At 43.1% G+C, this 23,789-nt stretch overlaps 1 protein-coding gene across 1 annotated transcript; it reads left to right on the top strand.

Moving 5' to 3' along the window:
* Nucleotides 1–237: 237 nt before the first annotated feature.
* Nucleotides 238–23,289, top strand: LOC308316115 (transient receptor potential cation channel subfamily M member 7-like; the record flags this gene model as incomplete). The annotated part of the gene is made up of 8 exons (XM_080764511.1): nucleotides 238–492; nucleotides 2,596–2,675; nucleotides 7,478–7,516; nucleotides 9,373–9,580; nucleotides 9,987–10,200; nucleotides 19,025–19,149; nucleotides 20,023–20,194; nucleotides 23,111–23,289. The coding sequence occupies exons 1-8, from the start codon at nucleotides 442–444 to the stop codon at nucleotides 23,287–23,289; spliced, it is 1,068 nt and encodes a 355-aa protein (XP_080620637.1). The 5' UTR covers nucleotides 238–441.
* Nucleotides 23,290–23,789: the final 500 nt, after the last annotated feature.

Genomic DNA, 23,789 nt, shown 5'->3' with positions numbered 1-23,789 from the left:
TCCCCTAATCCTCTCCCACACCTCCGCCTCCCTCTCTCCTTCTCTCTCTTTCTCCCTGGCCTTAAGTATAATATCTAGGTTGTCCCAGACACATTCATCAAGGCCCCCATCAGTGGCTTCTTACAGATTAACTGTGTGTACAGACAGAGTTGGAGGTAGGCTGCAGCCCCGCATAACTGATCGCTCAGCTTTTAACAGAGCGATGGGTCTCTGTGTACCAACCCTGGCATAGACTTTGAGACCTGTGGGGAAACTGTAGGAAGAGTTCCGAGAGAGCTACACAGTGAGATTAAGAAGTGCCGGCGTGAGAGAGAGAGAGAGGGAGAGAGTTAGAGTTAGAAAGTGAAGTAGAGAGGCTCAGCGAGTAGCGGATGATCCAGTCCTCCCGACAGGCTGCGGTCACTGTGGTGGTGTTCAGGAGATGCTTGAAGGAGTCCTGGTATGTTCCTGTACAAAGCCCTTAAACACAGAGACGAAGAGGAGCTCATCAAGGTACATCATATCCCAATCTGTTCTTTGGATGCTGCTGTGGGACTTTGTTGCAATAATGGATAGATTGATAGGCATTGGGTTATATATTTCCCAGGCCGTAGTTCTGTAAGGTTCACTTCTACCATCAGTGGACACTGGCTGGCATGAGTGCCTCGCCTAGAGTAGTAACCTGTGGGGCTGGGTAAATGTACTGTATTTATTTATTTATTTATTTGTATTCTCGTATATGTGTACTGTCTTACCTTGTGGGCCACGAGCCTGTAATAAAGTTTATATATATATATAAAGTTTATATAAGTTCATATTTATGCTATATATTTTGTGGATACTGAGGTATGAACACTACATTTGAACACTAAAGATAGGTCAGATAGATTTATGAAAGCAAACAGAATTCAGTGTGCAAGGTGAAGACATCACTCTCTGACTATTGTCCCATACCAGCTCCAGTTGACCACAATACGAGGCTTGTGGCGATAATGTTGCACTAGTCTCAACAGAAAGTGACACGAGTCCATTCTAAGCAGGTTGGTAACATTTCAGTCTGGTGGTTTTTACTGTAATGCCATTGTTGGACTACACAAATAGCTGAAACTGGGTAAAGCAGTGGATTGGGTAATCCTAATCCTCTGCACTGTTAGGAGAAGCACAGGGAGGTTTTCAGGGTTCCCTCTGTGCGAAGGAGAAGCACAGGGAGGTTATCAGGGTTCCCTCTGTGTGAAGGAGAAGCACAGAGAGGTTTTCAGGGTTCCCTCTGTGTGAAGGAGAAGCACAGGGAGGTTTTCAGGGTTCCCTCTGTGTGAAGGAGAAGCACAGGGAGGTTTTCAGGGTTCCCTCTGTGTGAAGGAGAAGCACAGAGAGGTTTTCAGGGTTCCCTCTGTGTGAAGGAGAAGCACAGAGAGGTTTTCAGGGTTCCCTCTGTGTGAAGGAGAAGCACAGGGAGGTTTTCAGGGTTCCCTCTGTGTGAAGGAGAAGCACGGAGAGGGTGTGTGTGTGTGTGTGTGTGTGTGTGTGTGTGTGTGTGTGTGTGTGTGTGTGCCTAACTCGGACGCACGATATTCACAGAGCAACAACAACACCGCATGGCGTTAGACTGTAAATCTGTATACTAGTCTAGCAAATAACAGGGTTAACAGGCTAGTTTTTCATATTTTAGGAGAGAGAAACACAGATTGTCCGCCTGCAGTGGAAGCTTTCTTGTATTAACCAACTTAAATCCTTCTTTCTTTGTACACCAAATAGCATAAATAGCTGACCTACAAAAAAATACAAGCTTACAAAACACGTCACATTGAAAGCTTTTAGATTGCAACGACACATTCTATTACTGCTAAAAGGAAATGTTGAATGCCTGTCTGATGAGGTGCAGCAGACAGCAGTAAACTAACTAAACTACCTAACTAAACTAACTATCTGAGGTGCAGCATGACAGCAGACAGCAGTAAACTAACTAAACTAACTAACTAAACTAACTATCTGAGGTACAGCATGACAGCAGACAGCAGTAAACTAACTAAACTAACTAACTAAACTAACTATCTGAGGTACAGCAGACAGCAGACAGCAGTAAACTAACTAAACTAACTAACTAAACTAACTATCTGAGGTACAGCATGACAGCAGTAAACTAACTAAACTAACTATCTGAGGTACAGCAGACAGCAGTAAACTAACTAAACTAACTATCTGAGGTACAGCAGACAGCAGTAAACTAACTAAACTAACTATCTGAGGTACAGCAGACAGCAGTACACCTGTCTACCTGTCTGAGGTACAGCATGACAGCAGACAGCAGTAAACTAAATGCACTTTCATACATGTGGTCAGATGTTCAGAGCAGATCACCGCGAAAACACACTTTTCAAGGTCTGAAAGAAAACATAGCATGATTTGTTTTGTGCACAGTCGCACGCAGCCACACACACACACACACACACACACACACACACACACACACACACACACACACACACACACACACACATACAGATATCCTCACAGCCCACCAGTAAGGCTGGCAATCGCTGCATTAGTGCATTACTGTCCCGGGTCAATTGGTAACACAGAGCTATTGCTTAAATCCATCTCTGTCTTTCTCAACAGTCCCAGAAACCCTGGATAGAAGCCACTTTCAACAAGAGGGAATGTGTGTACATACTTCCAGTGTCAAAAGACCCCCACAGGTACGTAGGTGTGTGTGTGTGTGTGTGTGTGTGTGTGTGTGTGTGGCGTGCCCCTCGGGGCACGGTGGTAAATGGTAACGGCGTAATTGTATGGTGTTTGTGTCAAGGTAAGCCAAAAATTGTAACCACTACTGTGTAAATTAAGCAGTTCCAGCATGATTTCTCTGTCTGTGTCTCAGTGTAATTACAACCTCCAGCCAGAGGCGGGGCCAGCAATGAACACTTGCATCATCACTTATTTCAGGGGGCCCCCCCGCCCCTTTTATTTCTACTGGACAGTCCTGATTTCCTGGATATAATAATAATCTGATCTTCTTTTGTGCTGTAGATTATGTAGAAGATATTGTTTGTATTACACTGTTTTATATATCACACACACACACACACACACACACACACACACACACGCACACACACACGCACACGCACACATTCTAGTGAAGCACTTTTGTGAAGTGTTCTTCTCTAAGTTATGTGAACTTTTTGGGAATGTGTTACACCTGTGTTAGAAATATGGGAGACTCAGGCCAGTGAACCACCACGTGTACATTGCACGCACGAACGCATGCACGCTTTATTAATCTTTTTTTAATCTTATCTCATGATAACGATGATTTTTAGTTTTCTTTTATTGAGGACAGCCAAGCAGTACAGAAATTCTTTGCACATAGTCACCCATTCTTTTGCTTTTTTAAAATCATCACAAACATCAATAAACAACGTACACCCCCCCCCCCCCAAACGAAACAGAAAAGGACAAACAGGACAAAAGCAAATAAAGATAAAAATGATATGATAACGAGGATTGTCTCATGCCTAGTTTGGTCATAATGGTGTCACAATGCAGCGCAGCCATGGAAGGTTCCACATCTCAGTGGGTTAGTCATATCCGCTGTTAGTTAGACTTTGTTGGAGATGAAAAGTGTAACTAAAAGCCACATTGTTGTCACTCAGTTACTTGATTGTGTACGTACCGTACCGTACCGTACATCAATGATTTGCTTCGGACCGTTTCTCTCCGACTAAAGCAACATTATTATACCACAGATCGTTTCAAGGAAGCAATCCGATTGGTTGAAACAGCCTTCTAGCCGTGGGATCAAACGAGCACTCACTCCACACCTAATGAAAACAGAGAATTCAGCCGCTCTGTTCTCCCAGAGCGCTAGCAAACTCGGTGGCTATAGGCTAGCTAGTTTCTTGGGACATTTGTGGTCGTAGTGACTACATCTGTCATTTAAAAAAAAATTGGTTTTTCAGCGATTTTCTTAGTTTTAAGGGTAACTGTTGTATAATTGCAATATTACACGAGAGGGTGTGTTTCACGAGTTTAGCGGAACTCGACTACGTCTCGTTCCTGACCGCATCACTGTAGTGGCAATAATCACGTTAAACCACACCCTCTCGTTAAACCACACCACTAGAGCTGCAACTATCCATGATTGTTGTGATTATTCTTTCGATAACACACACACACACACACACACACACACACACGCGCGCACGCACATACGCACACACATACACACACATTTGAAATGTTTATTTATGTCCACATAATGAGAAGTACAGGAATACCTTGTTACTGTACAAAGGACATAAACACTGCCAGTGCAGTTTGACAGTGGGAGAGCAGCCAGTTACAACGTGCATGGACGGCAAAGCATCGTTACATACAGTACAGCTGACATGTCGGACACAGGGCAGCAGACATAAATCATGGATAAAGGAAACAACGCCTCCTCCAAATTGAGCGGCTTCCTATAATGGCTGAAACTGAGCAATACCTCGCTAACTGCTTGGCTCTCCTTTTGGAAAGGCCGGCCATTTGTAAGCCCCTCACAACCAACTTATGCACATGCCCTAGGCTGCCAAAGATAAAAACTAAAAGTTTACATCTGTAGCCTAGCTGTGAGATGGTCTGCATTAGCTGCTGATACTTCAGCACTTTGGTTAGAAAGGCTTCTTCCAGGCTATAGTCAAAGGTACAGCCGACCTCGAGAATGAACACCTCTCTATGGTTTTCATTTACAACAATGACATCAGGGGTGTTAGCTGAAATGTTAGAGAACACAGAATCATCATTACACAGGTTAAACATCCTCGGCTTCACAGTAGAATGCTTATAAAGCATAATGGAGGACCTGAAAATGGAAGAGATGTCTTTCGATATCAAATCCACTATTCTGTCATGCCTACATATGTAAAGGCCCCTGTAAACATGGCAACCATTTAAGATGTGGGACATGGTTTCAGCTATTTGTTCATGGCCATGATGGATACAGTGAGGAGCATGATTGCCTGGAAACCAGATGGAGAGATTAAGTTTAGAAGGTAGAACCTGTAATCTCGCTTTCAAAGTAAAAACAACAATGCACTCATCAATGGCAACATTTTTGAACACAGAGTGAGAGACAGAATGGTCCGCAGCAGGAAGACATGCAGTCTTTCCTTGTAATCTCAACTCAGTCCAATGTTGTCGCTGTCTTTGTCACACACACACACACACACACACACACACACACACACACACACACACGTACTGTACGCACAATTAGAGCGGAGCATGTCATTGGTTACATTTGTACATTCTCAGAGTTGTGAGGGTGATTGTTTTTGGTTAAAACAAATGTTTTTAGTTAAAAGTTTAAACCTCTATATCAGGGTTCCCCAATTAATTTTCCTCAAGGGCCATACTTTGACTAGGGTACCAGGCTGGGGGCCGAGTCTGCAGAGCGCGAGGTCGAGGTCTTGCCCTGAAAATTCAGGCAAGACCCCCATTTGAAAAGGATGCCCAGTTTGACGTGCGTAGGCCTACTGACCCCCATTTAATGCCATTTATATCTGGGGGACCCGGCCGCAAATGGCCCAGCGGGCCGCCTATTGGGACACCCTGCTCTATATATAATATGATAGTAATTAATTGCTAATAGAGCGTTTGTTCACTCACTGTTTGGTCTCTCCAACTATTTAATGAACAGAACGTATCTTTTCAGGTGTGTTGCCAATTTCAATCAACCAAGAGCGAGTATCCATTTTATCAGCTTCAATTTATAGTGTTCGAGTTCAAACTGTTGTCTGTTTATTACTTTGTGTCATCATTCACCTCCAATTTTACTGAGTTAGTTCGGGTTAAGGATTAGATACATTTGGTATTCTGACCTCAAAATGTATAGCTGTTTACTATAGAACTGGAGAGAACTGCAGGAAGACCCTTGTTACTGAACAATGACTTTCTAGAGAACAAAACGTATCACTTACTTAAATGAACACTGAGGATTGTATAGTGTTCAGTGACGGGTGAGGAAGTGTCCATATGAGAGGATTGTAGTGTTCAGTGACGGGTGAGGAAGTGACCATATGAGAGGATTGTAGTGTTCAGTGACGGGTGAGGAAGTGTCCATATGAGAGGATTGTAGTGTTCAGTGACGGGTGAGGAAGTGTCCATATGAGAGGATTGTAGTGTTCAGTGACGGGTGAGGAAGTGACCATATGAGAGGATTGTAGTGTTCAGTGACGGGTGAGGAAGTGTCCATATGAGAGGATTGTAGTGTTCAGTGACGGGTGAGGAAGTGTCCATATAAGAGGATTGTAGTGTTCAGTGACGGGTGAGGAAGTGTCCATATGAGAGGATTGTAGTGTTCAGTGACGGGTGAGGAAGTGTCCATATGAGAGGATTGTAGTGTTCAGTGACGGGTGAGGAAGTGACCATATGAGAGGATTGTAGTGTTCAGTGACGGGTGAGGAAGTGTCCATATGAGAGGATTGTAGTGTTCAGTGACGGGTGAGGAAGTGTCCATATGAGAGGATTGTAGTGTTCAGTGACGGGTGAGGAAGTGTCCATATGAGAGGATTGTATAGTGTTCAGTGACGGGTGAGGAAGTGTCCATATGAGAGGATTGTAGTGTTCAGTGACGGGTGAGGAAGTGTCCATATGAGAGGATTGTATAGTGTTCAGTGACGGGTGAGGAAGTGTCCATATGAGAGGATTGTAGTGTTCAGTGACGGGTGAGGAAGTGACCATATGAGAGGATTGTAGTGTTCAGTGACGGGTGAGGAAGTGTCCATATGAGAGGATTGTAGTGTTCAGTGACGGGTGAGGAAGTGTCCATATGAGAGGATTGTATAGTGTTCAGTGACGGGTGTGGAAGTGTCCATATGAGAGGATTGTAGTGTTCAGTGACGGGTGAGGAAGTGTCCATATGAGAGGATTGTAGTGTTCAGTGACGGGTGAGGAAGTGTCCATATGAGAGGATTGTAGTGTTCAGTGACGGGTGAGGAAGTGTCCATATGAGAGGATTGTACTGTTCAGTGACGGGTGAGGAAGTGTCCATATGAGAGGATTGTAGTGTTCAGTGACGGGTGAGGAAGTGTCCATATGAGAGGATTGTAGTGTTCAGTGACGGGTGAGGAAGTGTCCATATGAGAGGATTGTAGTGTTCAGTGACGGGTGAGGAAGTGTCCATTATGAGAGTGATCAAAGTGAGAGTGCAGTGGTCAGACTTTCAGTACTCTTAATCTTTGGTTAAAAGCCAATCTGTTCCCCGGGAAAAGCAGCACAGTTGACAGATTACCTTCCTTGGGAGTCCTCAAACAAATCACCATTTCCTTCTGGAGTAGAGCTGCCCATAACAGAGGCCTGTGACCTGCAGGGGCCTCACACAGTATAGTTAAAGATTCACTCAGTTTTAAACTGAAGGGGGTGTTTATTTTTTGTATAGTTGCTGTAACTGCTGTCATTGATTTGTGCATTTGAACTAAATGTGTCGTTGTTGTATTTCCCGTTCCCCCTCCCCCTCCAGATGCCTTCCAGGATGCCAGATCTGTCAGCAGTTGGTGCGGTGAGTCTCTTACCCCTTTATCACCCTACGAGTCTTAACCCATTCTGACCTGAGATCAGATTCATACGAGGTTTCCACTGGACACACACTGGTCTGATCAACCCATTCTGACCTGAGATCAGATTCTAAAAAATGTGAAGTCGTTCTTCGATTTTTCAAAAATAGCAGACCTACATGCTCGTAGCGCGCCACTCGGTGGCGCGCTATGAGCTTGACGCTTCACGGCAAAATATATCAGCGGATGATGTCTGCCGACATTGTCCTGTACCTCTGGAAAAATGAGGTACAGGAGTTTGCAGATGCTTCATAAAATGATGCATACTATATAAACTGAAGATGAGGTAACTTAACCCTAACCCTAAACTGAAGATGAGGTAACTTAACCCTAACCCTAAGCTGAAGATGAGGTAACTTAGGTAAGCTTTGTTGCCATATTAGAGATGCTACGAGACCACATTCACTCCCCTTTTGGTGTTTTAAACATTAAGTTATAATTTAGCTATTGAAAATAGCAGATCTACAAGCTCATACGAGCTTGTAGGTCTGCTATTTTTGAAAAATCATGAAAATGTGGCACTTAATTTGGAATATATATATTTTTTTTAACTCAAATCTTTGCTTCGGGGGGGGGGGGGGGGGGGTCCCTGGAACAACATATTTTCAGATGGGGGTCGGAAGCCAATTACATATCATTTTTGGGGTCCTTGACATGAAATACTGAGCACCACTAATAGAGAGAACATATTTCAGAAAACTGTCAGAATTTAGAAGAAATTGGTTTTATTTTGAAATCAGGCCTAAATGGGTCGCAGACAGTATGAATGCTCAATTCTCACAACATAGTGAGACACATAGTGCAACGCGTCGCCCCGCACTTGTCGCTCCAAGCATACATTGGCCTTTAGTGGGTCACGCCATTAGCCTGCAATGAAACCTGTGAAAGTGAATGCACATTCCTTGACACTGTACTTTCAGTGTAGAACACCCCTCCTCAGGAAATAATTAGCTTCCAGGCTTTGTGCGTCGGGGTAAACATTCTCGCCTCTACGGTAACAGAACCCACATGAGGGGGTGGAGGGATTTGACATAACGCCAAGGAAACATTGCTTCCCAAACAGTTCTGCTTAATTCCCCAACCTGTGGGTCTGTAAGGATATAAGTGGTCTCGTAAATAATTGCCAATGATGTTTTCTTTAAAACATCTAATAATTAAAGTATCCTCAATGGAACTAACGTAGTATAACGATACTACTTTAGTTCCAATGATCAAGCTGGAATACAATCTATTGATCCAAAACCACATTTTACACCCCAGGAAAGTGTTCTAAATCTTCTAAACATATATATTTCAAAAATATTATGTTATAATTTAGCTAATGAAAAATAACAGTCTGTAGGTCTGCTATTATTTTTTTTTATCGTAAAAAGGTGGCGCAAATCTTTGAATATATATTCTTTCAAAGTGAATGTTTTTAACTCGGGTCTAATGGGGTTAACTGAAGCCACTTATAAAGTTCCCCACCACAGTGACGAGTGCTCATGGAGTCCACTGAGGGAGTAAGTCAAAGCAAAGCAAAGTTCTTTGTTTACCCAGGGAAGTGGACTAAGCTTGAGATGCTTGTTTACAGCCACACCCTGCTCATAGAACATTTCATGGTAGGGGGTTCAATGCCTTGCTCAAGGGCACTTCAGCCGCGGTGGTAATTTTAACGTGCCGGTCCGGGGATTCGAACTGGTGGTGAGCTTCCGGGTATCAAGACCGCTCCGTAAACCGTTTCGGCCACCGTGCTCATGGCGTCCACAGAGGGAGTGCTGGGTGTGATTTGGACCTGTTCTCTCTCCCCCCATCCATCCAGCTGCTGCTGCGGTCGTCTGGTGAGGCAGCATGTGGGCTTCACGGCCAGCCTGGCGGTCAAGTACTCGGACGTGAAGCTGGGTGACAATGCCAACGTGTCCCTGCCGGAGGTGGAGGAGTGGTCCGTGGACAGACACACAGAGGAGAGCCCCACAGACGCCTACGGGGTCATCAACTTCCAAGGGGGCTCACACTCGTACAGAGCCAAGGTCAGGCCCCCGATTCACACGTCTCTCTCTATTGCGTCGTAATGCATTTAGAAGTTGTAGATCACCTATTTTCGGTGCATGGCTCCACACTCTCTTTTCTTGGTGTTAAAAATGTATTAGCACCCCCTTTTTTGTTATTATTATTATTATTACAATTGTGTCATTACAGATATAGCTTGTTGACAAGTGGGTTTCATAGATCCTAGGGCCGAATCAAGGAACAGGACCAACGAATGACAATAATGAATAATACATCTCTTAAAACGAATGTTCCACCATGCCATGGGAGCGGCAACACAAACAGTATATAAACAACATAGCATCATTTGTTGTTAATTCTTTCTAACCCCTTTTTTATTGTGTGTTTGTTGTTTGGGCATGTGTTTTTTTATCATTTTCCACGCAGTATCTACGTCTGTCCTATGACTCGCGGCCGGAGAGCGTCCTGAAGCTGATGTTGAAGGAATGGCAGATGGAGCTGCCAAAGATCCTCATCTCGGTCCACGGAGGCATCCAGAACTTTGAGCTGCATCCTCGCATCAAGCAGGTGGTGGGCAAAGGCCTCATCAAGGCCGCTGTCACCACGGGAGCATGGATCCTCACTGGAGGGGTCAACACAGGTACGCACAGTCACGCCAGGAGCGTTTCCAGGAATTACATTTTGGGCAGTCAAGAATTACATTTTGGGCAGGCAAGAATTACATTTTGGGGAATACTGGACTACTCGCCCCGGTGCTTGCCCGTTTTTCCTCCCGGAATTTTCCCCAGTGAGGGGGATAACTTTGTAATATGCTATTGGCTGTTTGTATTCTTTTTGGAAAAATATAAAAAGATACTCCTGTGGAAAGGCTATATTATTTGACTTATATTGAACCTATAAAGAATTTAGTATTATTTAGTATATGTAAGGTTTTGCCCCCTCAAATGGTACCTCGTCAGATAATCCCCACATAGCCTACAACAACTTCTGTGAACAGACTTCACTGTAGTAGCTTTTCATAAATTATATTTGTACTTCGGCTGTTCTGCTGTCATGAAAGTTTACAGTTAGAGAAATTCAAAGTCCAGCCGTCTGCTGTCCAGCCTCTCCCACCCCTCACTGGGGAAAATTCTGGGAGGAAAACGGAAACGGGGCGAGTAGTCTTGTTACCCATTTTGGGCAGGCAAGATGTGTTAATTGTCGTCCCCCCGCGCACAATCAGTAGCACTAAAGGTTTTCAAAGAGATATACCTGCCAGACAGTAGGATACAGAGATATACCTGCCAGACAGTAGGATACAGAGATATACCTGCCAGACACCAGGATACAAAGATATATACCTGCCAGACAGTAGGATACAGAGATATACCTGCCAGACAGTAGGATACAAAGAGATATACCTGCCAGACAGTAGGATACAAAGAGATATACCTGCCAGACAGTAGGATACAAAGAGATATACCTGCCAGACAGTAGGATACAAAGAGATATACCTGCCAGACAGTAGGATACAAAGGGATATACCTGCCAGACAGTAGGATACAAAGAGATATACCTGCCAGACAGTAGGATACAAAGAGATATACCTGCCAGACAGTAGGATACAAAGGGATATACCTGCCAGACAGTAGGATACAAAGAGATATACCTGCCAGACAGTAGGATACAAAGAGATATACCTGCCAGACAGTAGGATACAAAGAGATATACCTGCCAGACACCAGGATACAAAGGCTGAAAGGCATGCATTTACATTCCAACGGGTGATTGAGGGCCGCGCTCTACCGCGACGGCCAATCAGCTGTCCACTAATAGTTCTCAGGTCTTGTTTTTGTCGTCTCTTTTTGAATGGATTTGGGCCAGAAATGGATTTGGACAGGCGGACTTATCTGCCCTCGCCTTATTGTAGAGATACGCCTCTGGCACATGCACACACCACGGCTATCGTACTGGGCAGTTTATATTATTCAATTTCATTTTTGTTGGTTCGGATCATTCGGATCATTTTGGTTTGGATCTACTGAATATGAAGGAGGCCTACTGGGGTGTCATAGGCTCAATATGTCAGTTTGACACATTCAGTAGATCCCGTTTCAGATGGGGGTCGCCGGCATAGCATAGTACATATATAAATTGTTGGGGTCCTTGACATGAAATATTGACGTCAGGCCTAAACGGGTTAACTATAATGAGCCTGGCACACACCCCTTTCAGAAAGGGGGGCCAGAGTCTGAATGGAGGCCAAAGAGAGTGATGCTGACATGACAGTCATGGTAAAAAACAGAAGACCCTTATGTTCTTTTCCTTTGTCCACCATAGAATAGATGTCGTCAGTCGGGTGGAAACCATGTATCTCCTTATTTAATTTAATTTTTGTAAAAAAAAAATATTTAATGTTAGAATCAGAATCACTTTTATTTGTCACATAGCACAGTTTCCAGGTGTAATTCAGTAGTAGTGATGCCCAGAATATTCGGGCCGCAGAAAATATTCGGCAGAAAATGGATAAAAATGCATTTTCGGCCTATTCGGTTTCGGCCCGGTTTCGGCCCGGTTTCGGCCCGGTTTCGGCAGAAAAAATATCACCAAATAGTGTAAATGCAATGAATGCATTCCAAAGAGCTGAATACATGTTTTATGGACCCATAATAGTGATTATTATTTAACAACTCTCCATCATTTAGCTGGGGACCACTGGTGGTTCCTGGACCACTGGTTGAAAAGCACTGTCATAGTAGATCAATGCTATTGGTCACACTGTCATAGTAGATCAATGCTATTGGTCACACTGTCATAGTAGATCAATGCTATTGGTCACACTGTCATAGTAGATCAATGCTATTGGTCACACTGTCATAGTAGATCAATGCTATTGGTCACACTGTCATAGTAGATCAATGCTATTGGTCACACTGTCATAGTAGATCAATGCTATTGGTCACACTGTCATAGTAGATCAATGCTATTGGTCACACTGTCATAGTAGATCAATGCTATTGGTCACACTGTCATAGTAGATCAATGCTATTGGTCACACTGTCATAGTAGATCAATGCTATTGGTCACACTGTCATAGTAGATCAATGCTATTGGTCACACTGTCATAGTAGATCAATGCTATTGGTCACACTGTCATAGTAGATCAATGCTATTGGTCACACTGTCATAGTAGATCAATGCTATTGGTCACACTGTCATAGTAGATCAATGCTATTGGTCACACTGTCATAGTAGATCAATGCTATTGGTCACACTGTCATAGTAGATCAATGCTATTGGTCACACTGTCATAGTAGATCAATGCTATTGGTCACACTGTCATAGTAGATCAATGCTATTGGTCACACTGTCATAGTAGATCAATGCTATTGGTCACACTGTCATAGTAGATCAATGCTATTGGTCACACTGTCATAGTAGATCAATGCTATTGGTCACACTGTCATAGTAGATCAATGCTATTGGTCACACTGTCATAGTAGATCAATGCTATTGGTCACACTGTCATATGTAGATCAATGCTATTGGTCACACTGTCATAGTAGATCAATGCTATTGGTCACACTGTCATAGTAGATCAATGCTATTGGTCACACTGTCATAGTAGATCAATGCTATTGGTCACACTGTCATAGTAGATCAATGCTATTGGTCACACTGTCATAGTAGATCAATGCTATTGGTCACACTGTCATAGTAGATCAATGCTATTGGTCACACTGTCATAGTAGATCAATGCTATTGGTCACACTGTCATAGTAGATCAATGCTATTGGTCACACTGTCATAGTAGATCAATGCTATTGGTCACACTGTCATAGTAGATCAATGCTATTGGTCACACTGTCATAGTAGATCAATGCTATTGGTCACACTGTCATAGTAGATCAATGCTATTGGTCACACTGTCATAGTAGATCAATGCTATTGGTCACACTGTCATAGTAGATCAATGCTATTGGTCACACTGTCATAGTAGATCAATGCTATTGGTCACACTGTCATAGTAGATCAATGCTATTGGTCACACTGTCATAGTAGATCAATGCTATTGGTCACACTGTCATAGTAGATCAATGCTATTGGTCACACTGTCATAGTAGATCAATGCTATTGGTCACACTGTCATAGTAGATCAATGCTATTGGTCACACTGTCATAGTAGATCAATGCTATTGGTCACACTGTCATAGTAGATCAATGCTATTGGTCACACTGTCATAGTAGATCAATGCTATTGGTCACACTGTCATAGTAGATCAATGCTATTGGTCACACTGTCATAGTAGATCAATGCTATTGGTCACACTGTCATAGTAGATCAATGCTATTGGTCACACTGTCATAGTAGATCAATGCTATTGGTCACACTGTCATAGTAGATCAATGCTATTGGTCACACTGTCATAGTAGATCAATGCTATTGGTCACACTGTCATAGTAGATCAATGCTATTGGTCACACTGTCATAGTAGATCAATGCTATTGGTCACACTGTCATAGTAGATCAATGCTATTGGTCACACTGTCATAGTAGATCAATGCTATTGGTCACACTGTCATAGTAGATCAATGCTATTGGTCACACTGTCATAGTAGATCAATGCTATTGGTCACACTGTCATAGTAGATCAATGCTATTGGTCACACTGTCATAGTAGATCAATGCTATTGGTCACACTGTCATAGTAGATCAATGCTATTGGTCACACTATCATAGTAGATCAATGCTATTGGTCACACTATCATAGTAGATCAATGCTATTGGTCACACTGTCATAGTAGATCAATGCTATTGGTCACACTGTCATAGTAGATCAATGCTATTGGTCACACTGTCATATGTAGATCAATGCTATTGGTCACACTATCATAGTAGATCAATGCTATTGGTCACACTATCATAGTAGATCAATGCTATTGGTCACACTGTCATATGTAGATCAATGCTATTGGTCACACTATCATAGTAGATCAATGCTATTGGTCACACTGTCATAGTAGATCAATGCTATTGGTCACACTGTCATATGTAGATCAATGCTATTGGTCACACTATCATAGTAGATCAATGCTATTGGTCACACTGTCATAGTAGATCAATGCTATTGGTCACACTGTCATAGTAGATCAATGCTATTGGTCACACTGTCATAGTAGATCAATGCTATTGGTCACACTGTCATAGTAGATCAATGCTATTGGTCACACTGTCATAGTAGATCAATGCTATTGGTCACACTGTCATAGTAGATCAATGCTATTGGTCACACTGTCATAGTAGATCAATGCTATTGGTCACACTGTCATAGTAGATCAATGCTATTGGTCACACTGTCATAGTAGATCAATGCTATTGGTCACACTGTCATAGTAGATCAATGCTATTGGTCACACTGTCATAGTAGATCAATGCTATTGGTCACACTGTCATAGTAGATCAATGCTATTGGTCACACTGTCATAGTAGATCAATGCTATTGGTCACACTATCATAGTAGATCAATGCTATTGGTCACACTATCATAGTAGATCAATGCTATTGGTCACACTGTCATAGTAGATCAATGCTATTGGTCACACTGTCATAGTAGATCAATGCTATTGGTCACACTGTCATATGTAGATCAATGCTATTGGTCACACTATCATAGTAGATCAATGCTATTGGTCACACTATCATAGTAGATCAATGCTATTGGTCACACTGTCATAGTAGATCAATGCTATTGGTCACACTGTCATATGTAGATCAATGCTATTGGTCACACTATCATAGTAGATCAATGCTATTGGTCACACTGTCATAGTAGATCAATGCTATTGGTCACACTGTCATATGTAGATCAATGCTATTGGTCACACTATCATAGTAGATCAATGCTATTGGTCACACTATCATAGTAGATCAATGCTATTGGTCACACTATCATAGTAGATCAATGCTATTGGTCACACTGTCATAGTAGATCAATGCTATTGGTCACACTGTCATAGTAGATCAATGCTATTGGTCACACTGTCATATGTAGATCAATGCTATTGGTCACACTATCATAGTAGATCAATGCTATTGGTCACACTATCATAGTAGATCAATGCTATTGGTCACACTGTCATAGTAGATCAATGCTATTGGTCACACTTTGTCACTCTGGTGTCTGTAAGAAATGCCCCAAATAGCTACCGTGTACAGTATATGTCAGATTGAAAGTGGTTAACCACTGAACATATTAGAGCTTGTGACTAAATATCTCTTTAGACCTTTATTCAATACAGAATCACGGTTTTGGACATACAGGTTTATGGTTTCAGCCTGACAGTATTGATATACCGTAATAATAATGGACATTGGATTGCATTCATTCATACATTGGGAGATTACACACACACACACACACACACACACACACACACACACACACACACACACACACACACACACACACACACACACACACACACACACACACACACACACACACACACACACACACACACACAGCTCACCAGACTGTGGCCACTGGCTGGTGTTTCTGGGATAAAGTTAGCTTAACATTGTTCTTACTTGCTGCAGGAGGCCGTCCGAGACCACATTCAGGTCGATGTTGTGATGTGAATGCAACAACAAAAGAGTGTGATGGAAGTGGTCTCCACGTGGCCAGGCCTTTGATCCCTTCTCCCTTCACAGACTGAATGCATACAGTATGAACACTATAGATTGACTGTGGATTTCATCCATAAGCACCACCTGGATGTAGATGTGAAATTAGGTTGCTACCAGCCACAACGCTCTCTTCTTGTTGTGCTGATGTAAGCACATGCTGTCACGCGTGCGTGTGTGTGTGTGTGTGTGTGTGTGTGTGTGCGCGCGTTGTCAGCTCGCACGGTGCATCAGTGTGCAGGTTTTGCGGTGTGATCATAATAGTGGTTAAATTCATTTGGCCACAGAGGGTCAATTAACCACAGCAGTGATTATATGGCCTCTTCAGCGCTCCCCCGGCCCAGCTGGGACACACTCCCCATGCTCTAATAATAAGTCTGGTGTCAGTCATTAAGATGAGGGTTACAGATGCTTGTTGCTTACGCCCTATAGGCCTAGATTAATATAATATTCAACTCTGACTTGTCCAAGAGACTAGTTGTAGAGTGGCCCTGACTAAAATGGACAGATTGTATATTTCCACCATTCTTTTACAATTTGGCCAAAATGTTTCACCAGTTTTTAATTATAATTATATTACGGTATATTATATTGTTCATGCAGTGATGGTCTTTTTTTTTTCTTTCTTTTTTTTTCTGTATTCAAAAGGTCATAGGTCATAGGTCACTTCACTGTCATAATCCAGCTTTAAAAAAATACTATTTTTACCTTATTTTATCTTCCGTGCACGGCCAAGATTAGTGGTTTTACTTCTCAGAATGGATAAAGTAGGATGTTCGGAGCTTAATAAAACATTAATTCGAGGCTAACCATATTTATAGTCCTGATCGCTAAAACACTTGACCCTGGCACGACAATGGAGGATTATCACTTCCGGGTCATTTGATCGGTTAACTCTTCTTCTCTGCTTTTGGTAACGGGGGGAGGGGGAGGGGATTGTGTTAAAATGTTCAAATTCTAGGATTTTCTAAATCCTGTAGTATCCTATTAGAGAAGCAGGGGTACTTCAGGGAGTTCCAGGGGGTCCCCAGCTAAATGGTGTATATGAATACTACTCGCCCCGGTGCTTGCCCGTTTTTCCTCCCGGAATTTTCACCAGTGAGGGGGATAACTTTGTAATATGCTATTGGCTGTTTGTATTCTTTTTGGAAAGGCTATATTATTTTACTTATATTGACCCTATAAACAATTTAGTATTATTTAGTATATGTAAGGTTTTGCACACTCAAACGGTACCTCGTCAGATAATCCCCACATATCCTACAACAACTTCTGTGAACGGACTTAAATTATAAATAACAGACTTAAATTATATTTGTACTTAGGCTGTCTGCTCTCATGAAAGTTTATAGTTAGAGAAATTCAAAGTCCAGCCGTCTGCTGTCCAGCCTCTCCCACCCCTCACTGGGGAAAATTCTGGGAGGAAAACAGAAACGGGGCGAGTAGTCTTGTTACCGTGTATATTATGTTCTGTCCACAGATTATTATTATTATTATTATTATTATGATATTTAGACTAATAATAGCTCTACCAGCCGTTCCAGTTAGTTTTCTCTTAGCATTCTACTTAACCGCTCACTTAGTTGACTCATGCTGCTGATCCTGCATTTTGTAAGTGCATCTTTTAAACGCACTAATCCTGCCCATCTCTATTTTGTGATAAAACCCATGTTTTTCCCCCCAAAAAATGCAAAAACAGCAAATCAACTATTTTCTATATTTGTCGTCGACAAAGTATACATAGATCTTCAGTGGCTAAAACAAGAGGAGGATCTGCATGCAGGAGTCCTGTGAGGCTGTAGTCCTGTGAGGCTGTAGTCCTGTGAGGCTGTAGTCCTGTGAGGCTGTAGTCCTGTGAGGCTGTGCCAACTCATCATTTTCTCAGTCAATGTTTTTTTTTTAATGGTAAAACAATGTAATACAGACAGTAGACTGGTCATCACAAACTGAACCCTTGGCTTGCATAATATGTGAAATCTGAATCAAAACACACATGAACATGCTTAATGTGTACCCAGCCATTAAAAACAATAGTTTTCATTTTATATTATGGCAAGAGGACAAGCTTTCACATTTTGGTTTATGTGTTGACAATGTATTATATTTCTACACAATACTCGCTACCATATAATTACTAAATCAATCAGTTTGTGTGTTCATGTTGGCATTATAACGAGGGGTTGTTTCCACAGCCGTCACTAATTAATAGATCCTGGAATCCTAAATGAGGACAAAGATAGAGCTAAATTTGAGGGATTATAATTCCTCTTTATGGACATTTGTTTGGGTGGGAAAAATGCGTGTCACTGACATTTGTAGATCAGACATATTCTGCATATTTTGGAAGATGTAAACCACAGTTTGGACGTGTGAACTAGATGGTCAGTCCTAAACAAATCAGATTTCCCTTCTTTATGTGAACAAAGCCTTATTGATGGCTGTACCCTCTCTGTACCCTCTCTGTACCCTCTCTACCCTCATGGCGAAGGTGTGGAGAAGCATTATTTATGTGAACAAAGCCTTATTGATGGCTGTACCCTCTCTGTACCCTCTCTGTACCCTCTCTGTACCCTCTCTGTACCCTCTCTACCCTCATGGCGAAGGTGTGGAGAAGCATTCTTTATGTGAACAAAGCCTTATTGATGGCTGTACCCTCTCTGTACCCTCTCTGTACCCTCTCTGTACCCTCTCTACCCTCATGGCGAAGGTGTGGAGAAGCATTCTTTATGTGAACAAAGCCTTATTGATGGCTGTACCCTCTCTGTACCCTCTCTGTACCCTCTCTACCCTCATGGCGAAGGTGTGGCGAAGCATGTGGGCGATGCTTTGAAGGAGCACTGTTCCAGATCCTCCAAGAAAATTTGCACTATCGGCATCGCTCCATGGGGGGTCATCGAGAACAGGAACGATCTCATCGGGAGAGATGTAAGACTTATGCTCCTTTTCATTAGAAATGAAACTTGTTAGTATAATTGTTAGCACAACAAATATTTGTTAATGCTTTCTATTAACCACTGAAGTCTCTATTTTAGGCATGTTATTATAGGGGAAACAACAAGCAGCCAAATGTTTTTTTTGTGACTTGTTCCGCAGGACTGTGCTACTGTAACAGCGCCACAATATTTGTCTACATTAGACAAAGTCTAGGTCTTGAAATATTTTTTCTTCTTCTTTTTTTTGCATTTCGTATTAAAGTAGAGAATCATAGCTGCACACTTAAATATTGGTTCTGCAGTTTGACTCAACGGTTTTGGAAATGCAGGCTATAGAATTGCCCGTTTTTGTGTCAAATGTCATTCTGCATTTTTTTAGTTGCAAGGCTTTTCACTCTCCAGAATTCACACAGCCCACAATGCTTCTTAGGGGCTCTGATGGATGGGTACAGTTTAACACAAACAATATAATAATGGTGATAATACTGGATGTAATAAAATAAAACAAGAAGAAGGATCAACAAATACACGTGGCAATAATATAGCACTTTTATTGGTGTAATGGCCATTGTTGTTCATAAGTGTTAACCCATTCTGAACGGGAACCCGTTTTGGTGTTAGCATCATGTTATGCTTTAGCTATTGAAAAATAGCAGATCTACAAGCTCATAGCGCGCCACCGAGTGGCGCGATACGAGCTTGTAGGTCTGCTATTTTTTGAAAAAATCGAAGAACGACTGACATTTTTAGAAACTCATCTCAGGTCAGAATGGGTTAATCAGACCCAGTGTGTGTCCAGTGGAAACCTCGTATGTGAATCTGATCTCAGGTCAGAATGTGTTAATGTAGTGTTTATGTGCTGTAGGTAACGGCTCCGTACCAGACCCTGCTGAACCCGCTCAGTAAGCTGAACGTTCTGAACAACCTGCACTCCCACTTCCTCCTGGTGGACGACGGCACCGTGGGGAAGTACGGCTCAGAGGTCAAACTGCGCCGCGAGCTGGAGAAGCACGTCAACCTGCAGAGAATACACGCACGTAAGAACCGTAGAGAATACACGCACGTAAGAACCGTAGAACCGTAGAGAATACACGCACGTAAGAACCGTAGAGAATACACGCACGTAAGAACCGTAGAGAATACACGCACGTAAGAACCGTAGAGAATACACGCACGTAAGAACCGTAGAACCATAGAGAATACACGCACGTAAGAACCGTAGAACCGTAGAGAATACACGCACGTAAGAACCGCAGAACCGTAGAGAATACACGCACGTAAGAACCGTAGAACCGTAGAGAATACACGCACGTAAGAACCGTAGAACCGTAGAGAATACACGCACGTAAGAACCGTAGAACCGTAGAGAATACACACATGTAAGAACCGTAGAACCATAGAATACACGCACGTAAGAACCGTAGAACCGTAGAGAATACACGCACGTAAGAACCGTAGAACCATAGAGAATACACGCACGTAAGAACCGTAGAACCGTAGAGAATACACGCACGTAAGAACCGTAGAACCATAGAATACACGCACGTAAGAACCGTAGAACCATAGAATACACGCACGTAAGAACCGTAGAACCGTAGAGAATACACGCACGTAAGAACCGTAGAGAATACACGCATGTAAGAACCGTAAAACCATAGAGAATACACGCACGTAAGACCCGTAGAACCGTAGAGAATACACGCATGTAAGAACCGTAGAACCATAGAATACACGCACGTAAGAACCATAGAATACACGCACGTAAGAACCGTAGAACCGTAGAGAATACACGCACGTAAGAACCTAGAACCGTAGAGAATACACGCATGTAAGAACCATAGAACCGTAGAGAATACACGCATGTAAGAACCGTAGAACCATAGAATACACGCACGTAAGAACCATAGAATGATAGAATACACGCACGTAAGAACCGTAGAACCATAGAATACACGCACGTAAGAACCGTAGAACTGTAGAGAATACACGCACGTAAGAACCGTAGAACTGTAGAGAATACACGCACGTAAGAACCGTAGAACCGTAGAGAATACACGCACGTAAGAACCGTAGAACCATAGAATACACGCACGTAAGAACCATAGAACCGTAGAGAATACACGCATGTAAGAACCGTAGAACCATAGAATACACGCACGTAAGAACCATAGAATACACGCACGTAAGAACCGTAGAACCGTAGAGAATACACGCACGTAAGAACCTAGAACCGTAGAGAATACACGCATGTAAGAACCATAGAACCGTAGAGAATACACGCATGTAAGAACCGTAGAACCATAGAATACACGCACGTAAGAACCATAGAATGATAGAATACACGCACGTAAGAACCGTAGAACTGTAGAGAATACACGCACGTAAGAACCGTAGAACTGTAGAGAATACACGCACGTAAGAACCGTAGAACCGTAGAGAATACACGCATGTAAGAACCGTAGAACCATAGAATACACGCACGTAAGAACCATAGAATACACGCACGTAAGAACCGTAGAACCGTAGAGAATACACGCACGTAAGAACCGTAGAACCGTAGAGAATACACGCACGTAAGAACCGTAGAACCGTAGAGAATACACGCACGTAAGAACCGTAGAACCGTAGAATACACGCACGTAAGAACCGTAGAATACACGCACGTAAGAACCGTAGAACCGTAGAGAATACACGCATGTAAGAACCGCAGAACCATAGAATACACGCACGTAAGAACCGTAGAACCGTAGAATACACGCACGTAAGAACCGTAGAACCATAGAATACACGCACGTAAGAACCGTAGAACCGTAGAGAATACACGCACGTAAGAACCGTAGAACCGTAGAGAATACACGCACGTAAGAACCGTAGAACCGTAGAGAATACACACACGTAAGAACCATAGAATACACGCATGTAAGAACCATAGAGAATACACGCACGTAAGAACCATAGAGAATACACGCACGTAAGAACCATAGAACCATAGAATACACGCACGTAAGAACCATAGAATACACGCACGTAAGAACCGTAGAGTTCTAAAGAGATGGAGGGCAGAGAATACACGCACGTAAGAACCGTCGAGTTCTGAAGGGATGGAGGGCGGACCGGGAGCCCTGCTAATCATTGCAATGGAAGTTGCTCAGCTGCGTTTTCGAAGCACCTGGAAGAACGGTCTACTTCCGCATTTGGACTCCAAAATGCGGAATTTGCTAACGAGCGCTCAATGTTAAACTCCAACTGCACAACCAGGGTTTACTTGTGCTAAATGCAAGTTGTCCGTGATAATGAGTCGATACGAGGTGGCGTCGGCATTTCTGAGAAACGTCTGGCTTGTTCCTCTTGTCTGCTGTTGGCCTCATGCCAGCGATGTTCAGAGAGAGGAATGTCCCTTGAGGCGATGTTAACCTCAGGGAACCTTCGCCACGTTACCAAGAGCTACCCCCAGAGGCCTGTCACTGTTATTACATAAAGAATACATGGAGAATGAGAGCTACCCCCAGAGGCCTGTCACTGTTATTACATAAAGAATACATAGAGAATGAGAGCTACCCCCAGAGGCCTGTCACTGTTATTACATAATCTATCGTTTCCTTTCATCTGTATGAATTCATCGTTGCAAATCTGATAAAATGGCCGATCTACAAGCTCACAACGTGTCGTATCTTGTGAGCTTGTTCAAAGTATAAAATGATTACTTGCATGGCCTGTTTTGCCTATAGTACATTACTTATTTATATTATTAGTGCACCCCCTGTGCAATTTAGGTTTACAAATTCTACAAAGCCAAACAGACTTAAGAAAAAAAATCCTTCCAGTGTTAATGCAAAAAACCCCCCAAAAAAACATGAATTGCTAAATATGTATGACGATTGTGTGTGTGTGTGTGTGTGTGTGTGTGTGTGTGTGTGTGTGTGTGTGTGTGTGTGTGTGCGTGCGTGCTGTAGGTATTGGTCAGGGCGTGCCTGTGGTGGCCCTCATCTTTGAAGGGGGTCCCAACGTGATCCCTACGGTGTTGGAGTACCTCCAGGAGAGCCCCCCCGTGCCGGTGGTGGTGTGTGAGGGCACCGGCCGCGCTGCTGACATACTGGCCTACATACACAAACAGACCGAGGAGGGAGGGTAGGACGCACACACACACACACACACACACAATGTTGGACCTCATTCACAACGGCATTTACGCTCATATCGTGAGTGGAGAGTGGGCGTACGGGCATTTACGAGGATTCCCACGTTACGTGGGAATCCTCGTAAATGCAAGTGGCCTTGTGGTTAGAGTGTGTTGTCCCCCCCCCCCCCCTGAGACTGGAAGGTCGGGGTTCAATCCCCGGCCGGGTCATACCAATTAAAGACTCTAAAAAATGGCTAGAGAAACAGGAGATAGGCTCCTGCCCCTATGGGCCTCATGGCTACAGAAACAGGAGATAGGCTCCTGCCCCTATGGGCCTCATGGCTACAGAAACAGGAGATAGGCTCCTGCCCCTATGGGCCTCATGGCTACAGAAACAGGAGATAGGCTCCTGCCCCTATGGGCCTCATGGCTACAGAAACAGGAGATAGGCTCCTGCCCTATGGGCCTCATGGCTACAGAAACAGGAGATAGGCTCCTGCCCCTATGGGCCT

This window comes from Protomyctophum bolini (assembly GCF_963924005.1).
Source record: "Protomyctophum bolini genome assembly, chromosome: 1".
Taxonomy (NCBI): domain Eukaryota; kingdom Metazoa; phylum Chordata; class Actinopteri; order Myctophiformes; family Myctophidae; genus Protomyctophum; species Protomyctophum bolini.
The sequence above is the reverse complement of the archived record's forward strand: the minus strand, read 5'-3'. Positions and strand labels throughout refer to the sequence as shown.